This window comes from Cariama cristata, unplaced genomic scaffold (genome assembly GCF_000690535.1).
Source record: "Cariama cristata isolate BGI_N322 unplaced genomic scaffold, ASM69053v1 scaffold25851, whole genome shotgun sequence".
In the NCBI taxonomy this organism is placed as follows: domain Eukaryota; kingdom Metazoa; phylum Chordata; class Aves; order Cariamiformes; family Cariamidae; genus Cariama; species Cariama cristata.
In genome coordinates this window covers 3,965-27,304 of record NW_009601558.1, presented here as the reverse complement: position 1 = coordinate 27,304, position 23,340 = coordinate 3,965, and the positions used below count along the sequence as shown (strand labels likewise).

General features: G+C 41.8%; 1 protein-coding gene across 1 annotated transcript in view; it reads left to right on the top strand.

The window, feature by feature from the left end:
* FBXW11 (F-box and WD repeat domain containing 11) overlaps positions 1–19,767 on the top strand; it is a 58,526-nt gene extending 38,759 nt beyond the window's left edge. The window contains exons 6-13 of the mRNA XM_009710505.1: positions 8,555–8,692; positions 9,288–9,406; positions 10,443–10,692; positions 11,860–11,978; positions 12,620–12,730; positions 13,757–13,835; positions 15,376–15,564; positions 19,144–19,767. Coding sequence (XP_009708807.1) covers positions 8,555–8,692; positions 9,288–9,406; positions 10,443–10,692; positions 11,860–11,978; positions 12,620–12,730; positions 13,757–13,835; positions 15,376–15,537 — 978 coding nt within the window. The 3' untranslated portion in view covers positions 15,538–15,564; positions 19,144–19,767. The remainder of the gene's footprint in view (positions 1–8,554; positions 8,693–9,287; positions 9,407–10,442; positions 10,693–11,859; positions 11,979–12,619; positions 12,731–13,756; positions 13,836–15,375; positions 15,565–19,143) is intronic.
* The last annotated feature ends 3,573 nt before the right edge of the window (positions 19,768–23,340 follow it).

Below are 23,340 nucleotides of genomic sequence, written 5' to 3'. Positions count from 1 at the left end.
AGCAGGGACGAAGTTCTTATGGTGCACAGCACAGATTTTGGCTCTCACGTCTGAACAGGGCAGAAGGCTCCTTTCAGATGCCCCTAGCATGGGACGGATCCCTGGCTTGGCTTTTTTTGTTCATGTTGCCCACATCACACCTACTTTTTTTCCCACAAATGGGCAAACTAAGAATGCCGTTTTCCTTCTGCAGATTTGAAAGAGGGATTTATTGTTCCTGTTTGAGTACTTGGAATGCCACTATGCTCTGATAGAGGCTGATAACTACCTGTTTAAATAGAATTTTGTATTTTTATGGTGGTGTGCATAAATGTAGTTGTTGTCTCCAATGGAACCTAAAAGGTGCAATCATTTTGTTTTTCAGCAGCATTGTTCTTTGTCAGGTGTTTTGTAAAGTCCAGATGCACATGACATTGAAGTGCCTCAGAGGACCTCTCTCTCTTTTCATTGCCGTTGGCTTGTATTTTTAAGATTTCCTCTCCAGATCTGGAAATTACAGCAGTACTTCTCCTCTATCGCTTTGGTGTAAGCAGGAGCCCGTTTAAAGTTAGTATATATTGATGTTGCACCTGTAACCTGAAAGCTTGAAATTTTACTCTTAAGTGTTGCCCTAGTTGATGGCAGTTGGTGGAAATGGGGATCCTTTAAGAGAAAACCAGTGAGACCAATCAGTGGGTGTTACTGTGATCATTGCAGCTGCAGAAATGAAAAATGTTGTCTTCATCAGATGCTGCCCTTGAATCTCTTTTGGAATCTCATGCTTTGTGGCTGTGTTTGCAGAGATGCTTGATCGAGAAGACAGACTTCTCAGGGAAGAGCAACTGCTTTGTTCATCTGCATCCTCTTGTTACAGGTCCTCCTGAGTAGGAGTTGAGAGGATTCTTTACTCCCTCCCTGGGCAAACAGAACAACTGTACCAGTCAGATCAAAGATGGGCTAGCATAGCACCCGGTAACAGATGCATGGGGCAGAGCACAGGGACGTGATGCAGCTACACTTCATTTATGCGGGAGGAATCAAAGTCTCTCATGTCCTGCCTCTGCGGTGTATTCTGTCTCCCTCAACAAGTCGGGCACTACCACCATCCTGGGCACTAAGATAGTCCTAATGCCGAATTACTGTTCTTTAGGTCTGCAACTTCAGTTTATGTTGCCTTTTTTAATCTGATTTGCTGAAGCTCTCTCTGGTGTATAACACCATTTTGACACTTAGAGAACACGCTATCTTGTCTCCATGCTTGACGAAACGGTCAGTATTATACTGTCAGCTTTCGCCCAAAGTGATTTCCTATATTCCTTGTACATCAGTGGCCTTTAATCCAGTTTCTGCAAGTCGTCTCCTCTTCCTCTGTAAGACATCAGCATATTCCACTGTCTAAATTTATCTTGGTCAGCATCATAAGGTCAATCTGTTCTTTTCAAACGTGGCTTTAAAAAGGGTTCAGCAAAGCTGCGGTGAGACTCAGGAGTAGTTTTACATGGTGGACCTTTGAGCAGCTTCATACATATTGGATCAGTCGCATGCAGAAAGAGATGACACTTCATCAATTTATATTGTCCACGTTTGGATCTTATTTAAGCAGCTGTAAACATTAGGAACTTAATTTTTAGGTCTCTTTAGGAATTCTGCCAAGAAATCATGATTGAATTATAACACTTGCTAGGAAAAGCTTCCCATTGCTTAGTTGTTTAGATTTTTGGACTTCACTGTTTACAACTTTTCTTCTGGTCTTGGAGTTCATACTAAAAGTGGTATTTTACCCCAAACTGATCTGAAAGCCCATGTAGTGTTCAGACGTGGAGTGACTCTCAGTAGTACACTCCTAGCTTTTTGGCCTCGATTTAATTTCAGACTGTTCTTCAAAACATAGCCTGAGTATCTTGTGATTTTTATAAGTCAGGCCAGAAGCCCACTTTTCAGTTACTGGAAATTTTTTCCCTTTTTTTTTTTTTGATAAAGTGAGCCTTTCTGCGTGCTGAACTGTAAATATATATGGACTTATGTATAAAAATTAGCATATGTTATATGTTAGTGGGGTATAGTGAATCCCTGTTTCTCTATTTGTTAGACTTGCCTCAGTTATTCTTCACGAAAGTGGTTTTTATTCTTACTTGACTCTTCTGTTTGCATGAATTGAGAGAAATACCAAAAATCAGTTGATTGCTGTCTTGAATTAATCTTTGCTTAGGTTTACTTCCTTGCATTTGTTTACTATGTTACTGTTTACTACCTCTTCCCATGTAACATGGCAGCAGTTTCTTCCATGTAACTTTTTATTTTCTTCTGGACTTTCACTTAGTTGTAATTGAAATAATCTAAAATATGGAGAATTCTCGGTACTGGAAGGTGCAAATTCTTTTGACGAGCAGTAGTGCCTGCATTTTTCAGGTCAGTAGTGTATAAATTTTCACTTACACACTAAACAGTTCTCAAAAGAGGGTCACAGTGTCATGGAGCTCGTACTTGTATACTATCGTGGAATCGTTTAGGTTGGAAAAGACCTTTAAGGTCATTGAGTCTGACCGTTAACCTAGCACAGCCAAATCCACCACTAAACCACGTCCCTAAGCACTGTGTGTACACATCTTTTAAATCCCTCCAGGGATGGTGACTCCGCCACTTCCCTGGGCAGCCTGGGTCAGTGCCTGACAACCCTTTCGGTGAAGAAATTTTTCCTAATATCCAATCTAAATCTCCCCTCGCACAACTTGAGGCCGTTTCCTCTTGTCCTATCGCTCATTACTTGGGAGAAGAGACCGACCCCCACCTGGCTACACCCTCCTGTCAGGTCATTGTAGAGAGCGATAAGGTCTCCCCTCAGCCTCCTCTTCTCCAGACCAAACACCCCCAGCTCCCTCAGCCGCTCCCCATCAGACTTGTGCTCCAGACCCTTCCCCACCTTCGTTGCCCTTCTCTGGACTCACTCCAGCACCTCAAGGTCTGTCTTGTAGTGAGGGGCCCAGAACCGAGCACAGCACTCAAGGTGTGACCACACCAGTGCCGAGTACAGCGGGACGATCACTGCCCTGATCCTGGATCTTCCTTCCAGCCCTTCTTGCAGATGGGCACCACATTTGCTAACCTCCAGTCAACTGAGATATCCCCGGTTAGCCAGGACTGCTGGTAAATGATGGAAAATGGCTTAGTGAGCACTTCTGCCAGCTCCCTCAGTACCCTTGGGTGGATCCCATCCGGCCCCATAGACTTGTGGGTGTCCAAGTGGTGTGGCAGGTCACTGAGCATTTCCCCTTGGATTTTGGGGGCTTCGTTCTGCTCCCCATCCCTGTCTTCCAGCTCAGCGGGCTGGCTACCCAGAGAACAGCTGGTCTTACTAGTAAAGACTGAGGCAAAGAAGGCAGTAAGTACCTCAGCCTTTCCCTCAGCCTTTGTCACTATGATTCCCCTCACATCCAATAAAGGATGGAGATTCTCCTCAGCCCTCCTTTTGTTGCTAATGTAGTTGTAGAAAGATTTTTTTATTGTCTTTTATGGCAGTAGCCAGATTAAGTTCTAGCTGGGCTTTGGCCCTTCTCATCTTCTCCCTGCATAACCTCACGACATCCCTGTAGTCCTCCTGAGGCGCCTGCCCCTTCTGCCAAAGGTCACAAACTCTTCTTTTTCCTGAGTTCCAGCCAAAGCTCTCTGTTCAGCCAGGCCGGTCTCCTTCCCCGCCGGCTCGTGTTTCAGCTCATGGGGACAGCCCTGCTCCTGTGCCTTTGAGATTTCCTTCTTGAAGAACGTCTGGCCTTCCTGGACCCCTTGCCCTTCAGGACTGCCTCCTGAGGGACTCGGTCAGCCAGGCTCCTGAACGGGCCAAAGTCTGCTCTCCGGAAGCTGCTGCTGCCTTCTATGTTCCAAAGGATTTGAGAGTGAAATCCAAATCTAGTCACTATTCTGAGTCCTGTAGTGTAGCATAAATCATGTTAGTTCAGCTTTTTCATGGAATAGGGTAAGAGAATTAATAAGGAAAGGCAATATGCTTGATGCTAAAAGTAGAGTAATAAATGGCAAGATGCGGTGATGGATGGTTTGCAACACTTGGTGTTCTCTCTTCAAATGGCAGTGCCGATTTACATTCAAGATATTGGTACGGACACCTGTATACCTTGTTTCTTGCTTCCAAAGACATGTTTACTGGCTCAGGTGACAATATGCTCAAGTCTCAGTGAATGTGTAACTAGGTATACTGTGCCTGCGCCAAAACTCTTCAGCTGAGCTCTGTAGAACTTACTGACCGTATAATTTTCTTGTTCATCACTTCCATTATGCAGCTGGTCTGAGGAGGAAGTGTTTTATGAAGGAGACATTGGTTACAGTGCAAGTACTTTTTCTGCCGTACTGCTTTGGTGCAGCGATTTTATTGCTATCCATGTACGATACCCGTCGCAGTGCTGATCCAATTCCTGTGGTCTGAGTTTTTAGTTGTCTTTGCTGCTGCATGCCTGCCACTGGCACTTAGCTCCTTGGCAGTGGTTTATAGAAGTGATGATACTCACAAGAAAGATGGTGATGCTCTTTGCTTGCGGGGTTTTTTATCCTTCTGTGGGCTGCTTTGGAAAGAGGCTTTGCTGCTGGCACATTTTGGCATCAGTTGCTGTGAGGCTGTCGTCCCTGTCTGTTCAGAAATCTTGTGGTTTATGCTGTTGTGGTAATGACAGGGCAGCTAGCTCTCTGCAGGTTCCTCTTGAGGACCAGTTCAAGCCTTCTAGGTAAGAAGCACCATGTAGCCTTTCTTCTTCAGGCTGATGTAGAAGCTACAAAAGCTCTTTGGCTCTCACTGTCTAACAGCAGTTTGGAGACCCAACAGTGAATTCCAGACTCAAACCAGGATCTAGGGAATCCTTCAACAGCTTGATGCTGTTTTTTCCCCGTAATGGTTGTAGCATCTTCAGCAAGTCTGAGAGAGGAAAGACCTCAAAGATGCAGGCAGCCTGGTGCCATGGCCAGCTGCCACTTTGCCTTTGCGTATCAAACCCTCTTAACTTCATAATGAATGAAATATTAAGCTCTCTCTACCCTGATGGCGTAAATTCATTTGCTTCTGCCACAGTCAGGAGGGATTTTCTTTTTTCTCTTTGAAGAAAGCATGTGAAGAACAAGGGTGTGGATTTTAACGACTCCTGGTGTAAATGCCTAATGCTTCAGGAGAAATCCCTGCGTACGTAATAAGTGTGTATGTTCCTTTTTCTTTTTTCTGCCCCATTTGTCCTGCAGGAGAGTTGTGTAATTCAGAGGGAACAGAAACTCCTTGGTTTATGGGATTAAGATAAACCCACTTACTCTGCAATAACGTTCACAAGGATAAAAATGCAATCTTTAGCCAAGGAGCTGGACCCAGGGTACATTATCAAATGGAAAACACCCCTGTTCCTAGTAGATTATCCTTAACACTTCCAATTTATAGTTAATGTTCCAACTGTTAATCCAGATGAATCGCATCTTTTTTTACTGTGCATCTTTGTACCAGTGAACATATTCTGGCATGGTCAAGGCTTGGCCATACCTCTACATCTTGGACTATTTTCTGTGTGTACTTTTCTCTCTAAAAGCCTCTTTTATCCATTTATGCATTTGTTCAGCTGCCAAATGGCTCTCCTGCTGTGGCAGATGCTTTGGCTTCGTGCTTGGTCTTTATCCCTTGTATGTCCAGACTTTGTTGGTTATACAGCATTTGTCAGCTACTTGCTGCTATTGCTCTAGTGAGCTTTTAGGAAAGTGTGAGAAACTTTTTTTTCCCTGTGTGTGTGAACTGAGGAGATAGTGTTCTGCAACATCTTGCTTTTAATTGTGAAACCCAAGATTAGAGGCAATTATCTTGGAGACTTTGAGGGGATCTGTAGAAAATACAGTAGTGGGTGTTGCATATATTGGTATTAGGTTTGGTACCATAAATGTGCAAATAAACCGTGGGTCTCTTCATCATTGACTCACTGATGCTTGTAAAAGTCCATAAAACACAGCAATTTCTTCCTCGCCCCTTGTACATACATGCCTACCTACTTGGCGCATACACAGTTTGAGGTATCTCCTGGAAGGAGGCTGCAGATGAAGACCTTTCCTAACCGCACTGTTCAGTAACAACCAGAAATTTCCTATAGCAAGAAGCTTTAATGTGGTTGCCAGTATTGTATTAAACATGTTCCTTTTCAGAGGGTCCTCCAGGTTGCCCACCCACTCAGCCGTATTTAGTCATCTAAAATAATGTTATTTCTCTATACGTCCACATCTGTTTTCACTCTATTGCAAATTGAAATGCTGCTGTATATTCTCTGTGTATTGTGGCTACTTTCCCAGCATATTGAAAATTTACGCAGTGTAAGGGGATTTTACAAGTTCTCGAAAAACATGAAGTATTTTCCCACAGTAGCCACACTGTATAATGTCTAAATGAAATGACATCTATTCACAGAATTAAAATGTGCACCTGCATATGACTTACTGCTTTATAGTGCCTTCACATAGATATACGTAGTACTTTAGTTTCTTTTATTTGAAGCCAGCATTTTCTTATGGGGAGCTTATTAAGTAGCTTCCTACAGGGAACTTCTGAGAATTAAGCCAGGTAGCATCCCAAATGTCTGGTGAGCATACTATTACTGACTGCTGTTTTGTTTGGGAAACCGTTACATGCAAAATTTCTGATTTGTGGTGTTCTTGGTGTATGCTGTAGGTAGCGGTAATCACTGTCGCAGGAAGCTGAAGTGTGAAAGTGCTCAAATGGTGTTTGACTGCTCAGTAGCTAGAGTGTATTATCTACTTATTTCAGACCTTTCCAAGAATGTTGCTTTAGGGAAACTCTCTCTTAAGACTACTTCGAAAAGCTGTTTAAATCGGCTAACTCAAATCTGTGATGCTTTACCTCCTGCATCTTCAGTGTTAATATTGCATTTTTAAATATCTTGCCTTCAGATCTGTAATTATATTGGTTCATGCTATTAGTGTCTACAACCCTCTCCTGTTTCCGAGGGTCACTTCTGCAGCAGCAAAGGAGTTAATGAGTTGCAGTTCTGCCCTCTTAGCACAGATGATGAATCTTCAGATAAAGCTTGAGAATTGCTTGTCCTTCCTCCTTAAAACCTCTGTCCCATGCTGAGCAAGCAGCATAATGAGCGGTCTGCTACCTTCAAGGCAGGAGCCCAAGACTGAACCAGCACAGTGTCAGGTTTGAACATTTTAAGCCCAGTTCCCCATCTGATAATCAGCAGTGCAGTAGCTGGCCAGAAAAGCTGATCCCAAACTGACAGATGACTTGTTTACTTAATTTCATTAGCTTCCCCACCAAATTGGAAGAGAATGAGAAGGGATGAATAACTTGTCAGCATGCTCTAGAAGCATCTCTTAGTACTTACAGTTTAGACAAATTCCTGTGGCACATCAGGTTTGTGTTATGACTGTGTATAATTCTCTCTAAATTGCATAATGGGAGACAATTGAAGGAGCAAATGCGTTTTTTTTTAGGTTAGCTTTCCCTCAGAGCAGACGTGTTTTCCTAGAATTGGGACGTCATAGTCGTGCTGCACTTTTGTCTTTAATAAGCGTTTTGGTTGCTTTTCCAAACAAACTGGCAGTCGATCAGCTTCTCCCCAGGTTTCCATGCAGTATTTGGGGGGGATCCCAGGGAAATAGCTAAATAAATGGCCTGTTCTGGTGCTTGTACTGGAAGACGGAAAGCATCCCAGCCTGTCTAGGTACTGCAGGCGTTGGCCTGGAGTTCTGTGCACAAATTCTCTTATGACTGTTGCTATCAACTTCCTATCCAAAATCCCACATTTCTTTGAAACCAACATTGGTTGTCTTACAAGTAATAAAGCTGATTAAACCGTGGAAATCATCCTGGTTCTGCTATGAAATGGTTTGTGGCTTTTTAAGGTGTGTCAGATCTCTTTCCTTAAAAATATCTCTCAGAATGAAAATGTTGAGAATTATACTTCCACAGATTTTAAGGCAGGGCGGGGGGGGAAAGTTTGCATTATTGGAAATCTTACGGTCCTGTTCAGTTTTATTTTTATCAGGCTTTAAGGTGCTCAGAGGAGGCTTTTGTATCTCAAAATCCCTTTCTAAGATGTGTAAAGACAGTTAATAGGTGAAGTGATAGGGAAGGAGAGGTCCAAGAACTCCCATAACCTCCCTGTTGGTCTCAGCAGTTCTGTACCGTTGGTTACTCGGGTGAAGCTGAACATGGCACCGTATGAGCTCCTGGTATAATCTTTGCTGCTTATGTCAGATGGCCATGTAAATATGGGGGGGAACTGAATTGTTATGAAATGTATCTCTCTAATGGCTCCTTTGGAAAGTCTCATTAAGGTTAGTAGACCATAATTTTCACCGCTAAACACAGCTTTTGTCATGACAAATTGTTGAAGTCCTGATTCTAATTCATTGTGGTTTGTGTATTTTTATTAGGGGAAGGCAAAAAGATACATTTAAGTTTTATATACTTCAGATTTAAGGATGTCATATGTAAAAGTGGAAAGATTGCCGTGTATGTGTTGGAGTAGTCATGCTCAAGCATGCAACCTCGTGCCTAACTCCTGATTGTTTCCCCTCTCATTAGACTATAGAATCTAACTGGCGATGCGGACGACATAATTTGCAGAGGATTCAGTGCCGCTCTGAAAACAGCAAAGGTGTCTACTGTTTACAGTATGATGATGAAAAGATTATCAGTGGCCTACGAGATAACTCCATTAAGGTAAACACTTTGTTTGGTCTTTTCCCTGGAGATAAGTGGGTAATTCTGCCTTGGAAAGCTAGATACTTGTGTTTCCTTTGTTTCTCTTGTCTCTTCATGAGACAGTATTTATCTGTGCAGAATTTATGAGGATAGGATGTCTTCTGTAGCTGGGCAAATTTCTCACCTGCACTTTGCTCTGGAAACTTTGGGGACTACCAGCCAAAGACCAATGCTATTGACCACAAAGAAATGCTTGTGAAATCACGAGTTTGCATAACATAAATGAAAACTGCATGTGCCACTGTCCTTAGCTGTGTCTTTGTCATTGCTTAGTAGGTTGCTTTCGTGCTAATAGTCCGTGGCATTTCCTTTTGCACTACAGGCTTGTATCTTTTCATGATCGTTGGTTATTTCACTGTTCTGTCAAAAACTTGCATCGAGACTTCCTTAAGCTCAAAGGGAGGACAGCCCCACTGACTGGACAGGCAAACTGCCCATGGATTCTTCCTGCTACTTCTGGTTTTCCTCCTTCCTTCACAGCTGCAGCAGTGTTCAAGTCTTGGATCCGTGTTCTTGATCTTGATAAGGCATTTATACTTCTTGTTTTTACCAGATTTGGGACAAAACAAGCTTGGAATGTTTGAAAGTATTAACAGGACATACTGGCTCGGTTCTTTGTCTGCAGTATGACGAAAGAGTCATTGTAACTGGATCATCAGATTCTACAGTGAGGTGAGTGTTAAGTTTTTGCACAAAAATCATTTGAGTATCAGGGCTGGGAATATTTACAATAATCTCTAAATATCAGAAAACATCCCCAATATGAATGCGATACTATTATTCCAAAACTGAGATATTCATACTTGGCAAAGCATCACATTAATAAATTTTTTTTTGAAATCTGTCTCATTTTTTTAGTGTTAAGACTTTTGAAGGAATATGACCCGGGTGATTCAAGGTATATCCTGAATTTGTAGAATGGCTGATGGCCAACTATACAGTCATTTCTTTGTTTAGGGTTTCTTGTACTGCTTTCTGACATCTCTTAATTACGACTATTAATGAAAGGATATTTGGTATATATGGAGCACTTGTCTGACTGCAATTTTGATGATACTGAGTTTAAATTCTTCTATGAATTCAATGGTCAGTAGGTGTCCAATATAAGGACTCTCAAGTACAGTTCAGGGGAAGGGCCTTGTCTCCCTCTGGTGTATTGCATTGGTGTACCAATGTCAGTCTCTATAAAACTTTTCAAAAGTTAAGAGCTGGTCTTAACACCCTTCAGGCACTATGAATTAAGTAGTGATTTTTCACTTCACGTAAGCTTACTGGCCTTGGAGGGTGCTACATCCCAATTGCTACTAGTGTGTGAAAAATTTGAATGAATGGTGTAAAACTGAAAAAAAACCCCAGACATATTGGATAGTATTTGTTTTGGTCTGTTCCATTAATTTATACATCATACAAGCTTTAGTCATCCCGGAAGAGCTGCAGAATTGTTAAGCAGCTCCTTCTCTGAGCAGTGGTCCAAGCTTAAGCATTTCCTGGCCTAATTGTTCGCTCCTGTTAATTGTTGCTTGTGAGTCTGAGACGTGAACTAGGCTACTTCCCCAGCAACCATCTTCCTGACTTCCCCAAGCCCTAAGAGATGTTAAACAACCAGAGAACTCTCCATTAGAGATAGTAGCAGACTTGTGCATGTTTAGGCTTTATGCCATGCATAGCCACCATCCTTCGTTTGGAATAAAATTCTTTTCTTTTGCAGAGTTTGGGATGTAAATACAGGTGAAGTTCTGAACACGTTGATTCATCACAATGAGGCAGTGCTTCATTTGAGGTTCAGTAACGGTTTAATGGTGACATGCTCAAAGGACAGATCAATTGCTGTTTGGGATATGGCATCACCTACTGACATCACCCTACGCCGAGTCTTAGTTGGCCATCGTGCTGCTGTTAACGTGGTAGACTTTGATGACAAGTATATTGTGTCAGCATCAGGTGACAGGACCATTAAAGTAAGTAGACAGAGCTGTAATCTAAGTCTACATGCCTTCCAAGCCAGAAAAGCTTCTGAGCGTTATTCAGCTCTGAATAGCCAAGGTGTTCATAAGTAGTTCTGTGCCTTTTTCTTTACTGTTCAGCTAGCTGCTTCCTCTTGCTAGCTGTTAATGTCTTTATGCGCATAAGTAGGCTTGTAACATTTTTGTGGCTTCTGTCACACAATTGCAAAACAGTAAAGCCCATTCGCTGTTTGAACTCTAGTTTCAAGATCGATTGGTTTGTTAAATGTGGCACATTTTGTGCCTTTTTCCAAGCGGTATTTTTTATTTCAATTGGCAGCCCTGTACCAGACGTGAAATTTATCAGCAGTTGCCTTTCCTCACCACGCCTTCCCAGCAGCTCAACCAGACTTTGCCATGTTTGAAGAATTAAGAGGCTGTGTTTGAAGACTATTACATACCAGAAGATTTGAGTTACCCAAAGTGTATTAGTATAACAAAGGCGTTTCCACCCTTCCCTCTCTAGAACCAGAGCTACCTTAGACTGTGCCAAAAAACTCTTGGCAGTTTAATGTCCAAATGTCTGCCAGAGATCCCGCTGCACTCTGTGTTGGAAAGTGAGCCACTGGATATTCTGCGTTACAACTTCAATTACGGTTCATTAAAAATGGGCAAAGTTGATTGAATCATTTAATGTTAAGAAAGAAGCAGCCACCAAACTTTCACAGGCCATGGTTTTGGCCTTCTCTTACTAGTGGATTGCTAGCAATTTCTTTGGTTAAAAAATGTGAGGTTTTTGTGTGTGTGATAACTTCCACTTTTAAAAATGATTACTAACTTGCCAAGACTCAAGCATAATCAAGTTTTTGAAATCATTTGGGGCAGTTTCTACCACCTGAAAATATTTTATATACAACCCCCCTCAACTTTTCTCATTGACTCAATGTGCAATAGCAGTGCCTGTGGCTCTTGTCACTGCTAGGTCCCCATAGCACCAGTCTTCCATTAATGCCAGGGACCCACTCTTTGCCCCTAAATATAATATGTGAGTTTTCATTCCAATGTCCAGCAAAGGTCAGACTCAGACCTCTGCTGTTTATGAATTCATAACAGCTTCCATTGAAATTCAAAAACCTTGTTTGGGCGTAATTCTTAGACGAGTATTTATCTTGTGTTTCACAGGTCTGGAGTACAAGTACATGCGAGTTCGTTCGTACTCTGAATGGGCACAAGCGTGGCATTGCATGCCTCCAGTATAGGGATCGACTAGTTGTCAGCGGATCTTCAGACAATACCATTAGGTGGGTGTCCGTAAGCTGCTATTGGTACGTAACGGTGGACGTTTGCACGTGTGAAAATAGGATTTCCCCTGACCTTTGATGCTGTCCTGCACTGCTGCATGTGCAAAACATCCTTGGTATGTCTTGCTGTTGGAGCAGATGATGTATGAATAGAACTTAACTCGATGTGAGAGTAAACAAGCCACATCCCTGTGAGAAAGTGGGACGCTGAGGTGTATGTCAAAGGTAAACAAATTTTTTTAGCTATTGCTATAGTTTATCACCTTCTCTTCTGCTTGGAGAGATGAGGAAGACATTGGTCACTGGTTTTCTTAATTACTTTCTGAACCTCTTATCATTGGTTTATGCAGAACAGAAAAAAGTGTATTAAAAGTTTCCCAAGGTAACTGACCACGTATCCAACCTTTACTTGTATATAACTGTGAAAGACTAAATTAATTTTGATATACTGCGGCTGCAACACAAACTTATCTCTGAATTGCATGCAAGGAACATCTCATGGTTCTCATGCCTTTTTAAGCAAATTACGTGGTATGTCCCACAGACGACGATTCAGTAGCGTGCTTAAATCGCTGCATGTGAGGCTAAGGGGCTGTGCTGAACCTGAAGTACTCAAAAGCATTCTCCTCTGTTCTCTTAAGGCTATGGGACATTGAATGTGGTGCCTGTTTAAGAGTATTAGAAGGCCACGAAGAACTGGTTCGATGCATCAGATTCGACAATAAGAGGATTGTTAGCGGAGCCTACGATGGGTATGTTTTTGAAAGCCATTTCCAAAAATTTTGTCTTTCTAGGCAAAGAATCTTCTGAAAGCCATTGAGCCTTATATTGCCTTGTGTGTAAGGGTTCTCTTCTGATTTGACTAACGGATCAATATTTAACTGAGTGGCTTCTGCTTGAGCACTTCAACACAGAAGGATGCAATTTTAAGTAGCCAAGAAACTGCTTTTCTGGCACTCTTTAGCATGCTCCTAAATTGTGTTCTCACTCAAGTTTGACTTGCCGTAGAAAGTAAACTTTTGTTTGACTGAAGTGACATTCCTTTGTTTCTTCCCTCAGGAATTGCTCCTTGCCAGGTCCTGTGTGCTTAGAGTAGTTTAGGCTTTCTATTTTTATAAGACACCAGCACTGAAAATATTTATCGTGAGCGTAAATGTATCTTGTGAGGCTCTCAGAAGTCTTTATTGACCATTTCTGTAGGGTTGAGGGCAGGAGCCCCACTGTTAAGTGCTTCTGACTTGCTCAGTATTTTCAGTATATAGTGGATTCACAACAGCTTACATCCATGTCCACATTCTCCATTTCTTTCTCTACCTGACTTATACTTCAAGTGAACAGTAGAGTTACTGAAAACAGTTCTTGAACTGTGTTTGTCTCTAGCTTTTTATCTGGGTTTAGTGTCTCACTGGGGTTGGCAGTCCCAGTTTAATTCCCACTGGAACTTTGCACCTCATCAGTAGTGCTGTGAGCTTTTGAGATCTTTTGCAGTTCCAAAATGGCTTGTGCATACATAGTCAGTTTGTCTTTCGTAGAACCAACCCACTTGGTCCGTCACAAGGACAACACTGTATTTACTGCTAAAAAGAAATACAAAACTGCCTATATTTTATGAGATTTAGCATTAGTATTTTAGTGAAGAATGATTCTGATTTTCCTTGATCATGATGAACTAGCTGTAGAGAGAATCTGGCATGCTTTCCGTTGCTTTAGAAGTTTTTTTTTTTATGCTTATACTTTAAACAATGCTTTCATAATAACCTTCTTATTTTATTTTATAGCAAAATTAAAGTTTGGGACTTGCAAGCTGCTCTTGACCCTCGTGCCCCAGCAAGTACATTATGCTTGCGTACCTTAGTGGTATGTAAAATTAATTAATTTGGGGTTATCTGAAATCTTTTATTTGTAAGTGAGAGGCATTTTATTACATTGTAGTGGGATAGGTGAGAAACTCGGGATTTTTTTATAAAGCCTAGGCTGTTGCTTATTCTAAGAATAAAGAAAAATTTATCTATTATGTCCTAAATGATTTGGATCTGAGCTTAAAAGAAAGATCCAGTTTTTCTAGTTTGAGATTCTCAGATACTCTCAAAAATAAAAATAAATCAGCATGACACTGTGTCAAATCATTCTAGTTGTTTGTGTGTTTCTCTAATATCATTATCATTAAATTTCCTCTTATTAAAAAGGGGGGAGGAAATCTTGTGAGCCTTTCCTGAACCTTTCTTCTAACCCTTCAGTTTGGAAGGAAGAGATGTGAATAGGGAAGGGAGGTTGAGTCAAAGGGATTACCACAGGAACTCTAATCACTTCAGAGGACTACCAGATTTAAGGCCGTTGCTTAAGTTATGTTTTTCTTTGTAATAAGGGTTTTGGTTTATGACAGTAGCCTTAATTAAAAATAGATTGGGGAAATGAGTTCATTGTTCTTTTCACTGAAATGTGCATGAAATTTTCCTTCAGGAGTCAGTTTGACAAGCTAGTAGCAACCCAAAGTTATTGACTGTATGTGATGGTAACTGGCTTATTCAGCATGTGCTTGACCCTTCCCAACACCTAAAGAAGTGCTTACATGGCTAGAAATGCTTCTCATTTTTCTTTCTATTCAGTAGTCTTTGCATAGAGGTGAGATTTAACTATTCTTTTATTCCATATGAATGCGGCATATTTAGTTTTACTGAAAGTTGATTCTTTCCCTTCTGTGGGTGCAGTGTAGCTCAGGTTATAGTTTGGAGATCAGTCTGGCAGCTTCGGTTAGTTCTCTAATCAAGGTAGTATGCTCGTTTTAAATTTATTAAAAACTGATAAGCAGGACAAAGAGGAGAACCTTTTCTGGGCCTCTTAGTGCCATTTTGAGATTTCTTGAAAGAGCTGACGGAGCGTGTACTCCTCCACCTCCCTTTCTTACGGCAACGTTTGAACACAGTCATCTTGACTAGCAAGTGAGCCATAACGATCCTTTCAGCACCGTGTCCTAGATGAAGCTGTGACGTGGTGCGTTAGGACTGTGCAAAAACCGAGTTAGCAGCAGTGTTGAATGAAAATGCTACGTGAGAGAGGGAGCCCTGGCAGATTGTCAGTGCCAACCGATCTTCTAAATTGCTGCTTCTTGATTGATAGGCTGCTTTTGTCTTCAGTAATCTCGGCCTCTGCGGCTCATCCCTCCGGGAGAGGCTGGGGGTTTACAAGCACTGGATTTGGAAGCTATGCGCTTTGCTGAAAAAAGCTTACATGCAAAATCAGCTTTTCTTAAGCTTGAGCGTAATTATACTTTAGGATTTCTTAACCAGCACACCAGAGTATGAATACACCGTTCTGTGTCCAGATACACGTGTGAGCACAAACGTAATGAAATGTTAGCCTCTTCTTGCCTCCCTAACTGATTTCGTATTGCTCACAGGAACATTCAGGACGTGTCTTTAGACTCCAGTTTGATGAATTTCAGATCATTAGTAGTTCCCATGACGATACAATTCTGATTTGGGATTTCTTAAATGTGCCACCCAGTGCCCAGAATGAGACACGCTCTCCATCTAGAACATACACTTACATCTCCAGATAACAGTCTGCACTTTACTACCCTCGGAAGGTAAGTAGCCCTCTTTTTATTGGATGTATTATAAATATCGGAAATTATGACTCTGCCTGCAGGTTGACTTAGTCAACAAGCTGATGTTTTCCTTAAGAAAACAAAACTTATTTATGCCACTTCTTTCACTATCTAATCTTTGTATGGTCATACTTCAGCCTATAAAACTTGTCTTGTTATCTTACCCCCTTCTATAATCCCTCCTGTTTATAACTGGGTACTTCAGGTATTTTATGGAAAGCTATTACATGTTCATAACATTCTTGGAAATTGAGGAGACTTGGTGTATTGCACAGGTACGCCAGATATCCTGTGAAATCGGAGCCTTCCGGAGTTCTTGATCCATCTGCTCACTATGTGAAGCTTTGAAACGAGCATTGAAATGCATCTCTAATAAAATGTGTTTATGATCTTTGGACAAATACTCATCAGAAATGAGCAGTTCTGTGATAACCACAAATAGTCAGGAAAGCGTTCAGGATGAAAAATTACATCATGTTAGGCAACATGACATCTCGGAGCCGTCAGAAATGGTGCATGTGAACTTTATCTATTTTGTTTCCATTTTTCTGCAGGTCAGCTTCATTTAGTTCATGAAGCACGGTGGGTAAAAGCCATACCATAGATCTGTTTGTTAGGACAGCGGATTCTTTTCCTTATGTCGCCTATATTGCTGCTAACAGTTGCACTTCAAACTATAAATAGCTGTGAATGCTGGGACTTGGGAACACAGAAATTGCCTTCCCAAAGCAGAGCAGTCCCCCCTTTCTCCAGTGCCCCGTCTCTGCCAGGGCTGAGACCAGATGTTTCCAAGGAAGTGGAGAACACCACAGCAAGAGGAGTTAGGAGTGACATTGCCCCAACAGGAAGGATTTATTTTATTTGAAGTAGATAATTAATAGTTTGCTTAAACATTGTGGGAAAAGCTTTCCCTGTCTTCATGTAAGCATGGATTTTCATTATCTATCTGTGTGTGTTTATCCCTGCTGTGGCAATGAGTTCCTCAGGTTTTACCAGTCCTTCTGTAGGATCTCTGCTTCTGACTAGGAAATACCTTCCCTCGTGAAGACGTGCTTTGCTGCTTTGAGATACTGGTTCTTAAAAATTAGTTTTCTTTGATCTGTAAGCATTCCTCGAGAGAGTGTTGGCTGCCTTTCCTACTAACTGAACTCCTAACTCATTTTAAAATAGCCAAGATAACGTCCTCTCTGGGTACGACCCTTGGATCTGTTGGCTCGTTACGTTTCACAGAGGGTCAAAGCAAAAAGCTGGCCATCGCTAGACTGAGTTGGCTGTCTTTCTGGACCTGTAATTACTTACTATAATTAGGCCCATGATTAAGGAAGAAGTCTTATGCTATGATGATGAGCTAGTGTGCAGAATCAGCAGTTAATGGAACTTCCCCTTAAAAGCACATTTTAAGGACACTGCTGCAAGAGTAGTTTAGTAACACTCGTGGGCTTCCTTATCCTGCCTGTAGTAGGACAACAGAAATCTGAAGAGGCTAAACTGCTAAACTTCATGTTTGTACAGGGTGGGGAAATGACTAAAAAACACGGCTTTCTGGGAGATAAATCCTGAAACTACCCAAAGAGCCAGGTCCTCCAGTGCTGCTCACCTGTGACTTCCACTTCGGAATTATTTTGTTTGATGCAGGATGACACACTTGCATCCTTGTTGTGGGAAGCTTGATGGTGACGTCCCTATGGATGTCGTCCTGCTCCTTTTAAGATGGGGATACTGCCATTGGCTTCTGTGCCACCTGGATCTGTACCTCGCTGAACTTCTGCTGTGGAAACTCCAAGGCTTGTTGAAGTTGAATGGTTTTCCCTCTTTATGGAAAACTGTTTTTTCTCCTTTTTGAGTAATTCTATTTTTTTTTTTTCTTATCTTTTCAGGCAGGTAGGATAGACTGCGTGAGAAGATGACAATAGTTCTAGGAACAATCTCCATCTATATTCCAGTTTATACACCAGTGCTTTCTTCTGTTAACTTGCAAGTTAATTTGAGATCAACAAATTCTTTTATTTTTGTCGTTTTTTGTTTTTTGTTTTTTTTTTTTTTTTAAATCACAGAAGCGTATATGGCAGGCTTCTTTATTAGTTTTGATTCATGGAAAAACTATACATAGTGTGTCTTAAGCACAAAAGTAATTAGGAGTCGAATAAAACTTCTATCAATTTGCTTGACCAGCAATATGCTGGTGTCTTACTTTTCTCTCTTGCCACATGTGGCCCCCAAGACCCACTGTCATGGAGATTTGTCAGTGAAATATGAAATGCCTTTGGCAGTGTGTTCTTCCGTTCAAATTCTGCTCACTTGACAGTTTTGCACAGCTTATGTCTGACTTGCCCCATGACGCACAACTGAAACCACGCAGACCTCTGTATCCTGGGAGTTGTTGGTGTTGGTAATGATAGTCCCTTAATAATTATTTCCTATATAGGAGAGATGCTGTGATGTCACTTTTTGACAGGTTTGTCTGACTTCAAAATCCAAAAAACATAAATCTACATAAAATTATGGTCAAACAGCTAATATTTCATTATGATATTTAATGAAACAGTTTTATATGCTTTCAAACATTATAGTTTTCTGAATTTTGAAGCAGCGCTGCACACTTTTTTACAAGGCTTGCAATGTTACGCCTCTTCAAAGCGGATCATTTTTGACAGTCCTGGCAGTTGGCTGCGAGAGTTTTATTGCTTTCTCTTGAATTCCTCTTGTTTATTGTAACATGATAAAAATTGTTACCATATGATAGTCTAATATTCTTATATGAAGCACTAGGCCTTGGGCTGGGGGAAGGGAAGTTGAGGGGAGGTGCCTAAAGATGTTTTAACCTTTCACGGGAATTCCGTATCAGAAGAGGATAGTTCTGTTATCCATAAAAATGGTTTTGGGAAGTGGCAGGTAAAATCAAAGTTCAGATTTAATTACACTGAGAACTTGCACTGGCTCCAAGGTAATAATGGAGTCATGTGGCTGGAAAAGGTAACCAAAATACAAAACTGCTTGAGTTTTTTGTCTGTTTTCTTAAAAACTCATGTATTAAAGCAACTGAACTTGCATCCCATGCAAAGCTTGCTCCTCTGCAGTGTGGAGAAGAAAGGAACGTTTTCTCGCAGTTGTCTGTAGGTCAGTGTCTGAGTAAATAGCGTTCAGCAGTCAGCAAGACCGCTAGCTTGGTGGTTCACCTGTTGGTCCCCAAGAGGGTTTTTGAGGCTTACTACATGTAAGAAAACTGCCAAACCTATAGGTGACCCCGCAAGGACTAGTGCCACTGAGAACTTTGCTCTTACTTCAACTGAATTCAGAGCATTTTCTACAACGAAGAGAGTGTCCTGTGGAGGTGCGTCTCTCCTCGAAGGAGGGACTTGTGGCGCAGAGGGCAGTACTTAACGGCCAGCACCCCCTTAATGTGTTGCATAAGTGTCGCACTCCTTGCGGGTATTTTGCCCTTTTGGTTTCAACCTAGGGCAGAAGATGGTGTGGGCCTAACCTCCTCCAGATGTCTCCAGTTGTTGCTTTTGGATTGGTATCTTCTGTCAGTTCAGTTTCTCTTTTTGTCTTTTTCAGGGTTGCACAGTCTTGAACTACTGGATTTTTGGCTACTACATGCCTGAAGATGTTGATCGACAGCTAAAGTCAGAATTGGTTCTAGATGCTGTGTAGATGCAAAGCAGCACAATTCTATATCTAAATTTCGTAATCTTTCCTGCTCTCAGTGGTCGTCTTTGAATTTACTACAAATTCACTGACTTCGAGTAGATGAATTTCAGACGCCTATCCTTCCCTGCAATGAGAAATCCAAAGCTTCACATGTAAATTGTCCGTAGAAACTGAACTCTGATGGCTTGTTTTTCAGAAATAAATCAGAAGTCAAGAAAGGACTTGGCCTAATTTATATTGCTTTGCACTTTTGTCTGACTTTAAAGAAAAAAAACATTCTCCAATGAAATTTGGGTGCCAAACACATACCCAGAATGTACAGAGCTTTGCTTTCAAAGTCACCATTGTCCTTTAGACTTTACTCTCATGACAGATTCAGAGCCTGTTTTGTTTGATAGGAGTGTATGTTGGACTCTTAGGAGTATTTCTGAATCGCTCAGTAATATTTTTGGATTACAGTTTACTTGTTTCTGCACCAATAATTTCTTTTAAATTAAAAATTACCTGTAATTCAGGCTAGGTTATCGAAACTAGTTGTATAGCACTGTCTTTTCCTTTTAACTGTGCTCTGTACTACAGCCGTCCTACGCTTCCTAATGTTTGGTATAGTAAAACCTTTCCATGTGTGCTTGCCTCATTTCAAATACTGTATAAGCATGTAGATATAATGTACATACCAGTGTAACCTCCGGGTGCGAGGAGTCAGGATTTCCTGACACTACACACTAACACAAAACGTGGTAGCACTTGGCAGCAGGACGTTCTAACTACTGGCACTGGAGGGGTTACTATGAGTTACCGAGACGTTTTTCTCTGCAAAAGGAGGTTTTCAGTATTCATTAGGATTTTTTTAATGGGAACTACATATTTTAAAATGTAATTTCTAAACTTTTTAAAAATTAAAGAAATGTTTAATTTATGTTCTGTATCTTATATTTTTGTGCCGCAGTATTAACAGATGTCTTTCTTTTAACACCGGTAGGTCCTCACGGACGCCTGCCGGTGTCCTTCTAGAGCATTAGTTCGGCTGCTTGATGGAGAAGATGCCATGGGCCAAAGTTAAATTTATTTATGTTTGATTTGTAACACTTCCGTACGGTGGAGTGGAGGTCCCTTCAAGTCAATGCTCTGGTTACTGTGCTGATTACCATGCTAATTACCATGCTAGTTTTCTTTTCCGTAGCTATCAGCTGTGACCATGTTGTGATATCCTGGTCGTGGCTCCTCTTCGTTAGCATGCTTTTTATTAGGAAGTCTCAGTAGTTTCTTTACGTTATCATAGTCTCCCCTCTAATTTATGTGGTCATATAAACGCTACTGCATTTTTCTTATGTCAGACTAAGACAAGGATAAATGCAAACGTGAATATTTTATCTGCATTAGCCATGTGTGACTACGCCTGTCGGTGGCTTTTCTTTAATGCTTCGGTGGAGCTCAGTGTGAAATCCGCCCATTTTTCTGGGGAAGATGCGTGCCGGCACAGAACTGTATTGTCATTTCTTGGATCGTTTGTACGTCATGGTTTTGTGTGGGGTTTTTTTTTTCTTTTGTCTTCGCAGCGCTTTGTTGGGTTTGAATTTTTCCCTTTTATAATCAGAAAGGTTAGGGGATGTCCGATTGCCGAGGGATCGCTCCCACATCACCGGCAGAACGGCCGTGGTTAAGACGCATCATTTCTGCGTCAAGCGAATTCAGAGAAAGCGTACGTCAAGGCGCTGCTGATTCAGAAGCGTGACTTAAGGTTTTCTCCTCTTCACCCTTCACATTGAGAGAGGTGTTGGGATCAGTGCTTAAGTTAAACTCCCATTTACGTGTTACTACAACAATATTTATTTCACGGAGATGACCGAATGTGATGAAGTACAGAAGATGAAAAACACGCTTCTAAGCGTCCATAAGATCACTTTTTGGTAAGCTTGACAGTAGTTCGTGAAAGTGTCTTACTTTACCCTTCTCATTTAATAGCTTTAATATTAAACTGTTTAAAAAGAAAAATCTGTTGCAGCCCTGAAGAAAAAGGTATTTGTTTCTGAAGAACGGAGTCCTTTTTGGTTTTGTTTTGGTTTTTGGTTGGGTTTTTTTTTTTTTTTTAAAATGCATGTGTAAGATTTGAATTCATGTTTCTCCTTGGGAGATAATGGTATTTGAACCTGCAGTCTGAACTTCTTTGTGCTTTGTGTAACATGGCAGTGGACTTTTGTGATTGGCACCCAAGGAACTTGACTCCTGGGATTAATGGTAGTGATCCTGGCTGCACTCTGGACTTTGTTTTGCTAACCATAATTGAGCAACTGTACATTACTGCTATATTAATGTTTCAAAGCACTGGGATAGTCTAATTCTAACTTGTAATTATGTTTGCCAATTATCTGTTTGGAAAGTTGGTGTATGAACAGCTTCTTGAAACTGTTAAATTGTACAGATATCGTTCATGATCTAAAGCTTTGTACTGTGGAATGTGCTTAATAAAAAAAAAAAGTTTGAACTTAATTTGTCAAATGGATAAGTAACGTCATCTACCCAAACATCGGTGTTACGCTTTAGTCAACGCAAGCTCAGCGCGCCGTTACGCAGACCCGGAGCTGGTGTTGCCGAGCGTTCCCCCTCGAGCTGTGTTGGGTGGCGGTGCTGGCGGTGCTGACCCTGCGGTGCCTTTCCCCGGTCGTTGGCCGCGTCCAGCCTAAGGCACACGGCTACCGGGCCAAAGCACTTTGAGTCCAAAACGTGTCCCCAGTGACCTGGGTGCGTGCAGGTGTGGGCTGGTGTTTTACCTTTCCGTTTGTTACAGCGCGTACGTCGGGAGGACGTGGTGAAAAACGGAGCTGAGCTCCTTCACCCATCGCGGAGGAACTTCACTTCTCCGCTTTGCTGTCACGCGTCAGAAGGAACATCACAAGTAGAATTTTTTCTTTACCAAGAATGCAGATAGAATTTTTTTAAATGTTACCTGTTTCCTTCGTTGCTAAAGCAATCTGTGTTTGTGCCCTGAGCCCAGTGTAGAGAAAGGGTCTTTCCGTGCTAGCTCTGTCTCCAGAACTTTGTCATGGGTTTTCTTTAGGTGACGTGCAGTGGCTAGTGAGAATTGAGTGATTCAAAGGTCTTGTCTTTGCCCTCTGTCCCCTGGCCTCCTGTCAGTAGTTTTATTTGTGAGTTAAGCTGGCTTTTAAACAACTTGAGAAGTTGCTGCTTGCACGGCTAATGAGTCGCTCCAGTGCATTTCTGAACTGTCAGACCAGAAGCGATGGACGGTGCAGATCCTGTGCTGCTGCCTGGTGCCGTTGGCACGGGGGACGAGTGGGGATCTCGGTGGCTTCTCACGGTCCAGGTAGGAGGGCAGCGGGGGCTGAAAATGTGCTGTGAAATCGTTGTGCTTCGACGATCCCTGCTTTGTATGCCGACCGTGGGGCTCCCCAGCAATCTTCTCGTGAAAGTGTCACTTTTGGTAAGGTGTGTGTTGGACGCGCTGACCTGAAATGTTTTTAAAGGTGCTACAAACTGCGCTAAGAATACAAACAATGTTCTGGCTAAGTGTCGGCAAGTTCACTCTTCAAGATGTCTCTCTAATGTAGATGATTTTTTGTTCTTCTTGGCCCACTCTTGACACTGGGTAATAATTTTCAGAGCAAGATTGCTGCTGCTCAAATTGTAGTTGCACTTCAGTGAGGGGAAAGCAAGTAAAAATCTATGTATCTTCTCCTAGAAGTGCATTGTAAAGAGCGAAACCTCGCTGAACTATTTCAAGGGGTTGTGAACGTCTTGCTGAATATCGTTATCCAAATAAGCCGTAAAAGCTCTGTGATATATCTGCTAAAATCTGGAGTGTAAACTTTGAGGTCAAATGTTAAAATTCCATTTTACACGGGTGGCCTTTGGTTTTGGTTGTTTTGTTGGGTTTTTTTCCTTGCAGTTGTAGCCTATTTAAGTCATCTGTTAATTCCCACCAGAGACCTTCCTAGTGGAGCTGCAGAGGCAGCTCTGTGCCGGGCGCTCCCACCCATCCCGCTGTGGTCTGGGGCCCCTTTTGACCCTTCCCTCCCACCCAAGGCTGGGAGCGATGCCCTGTCCGGGGCCCGAGGTAACCATGATGCTGCGAAAACACCCCGA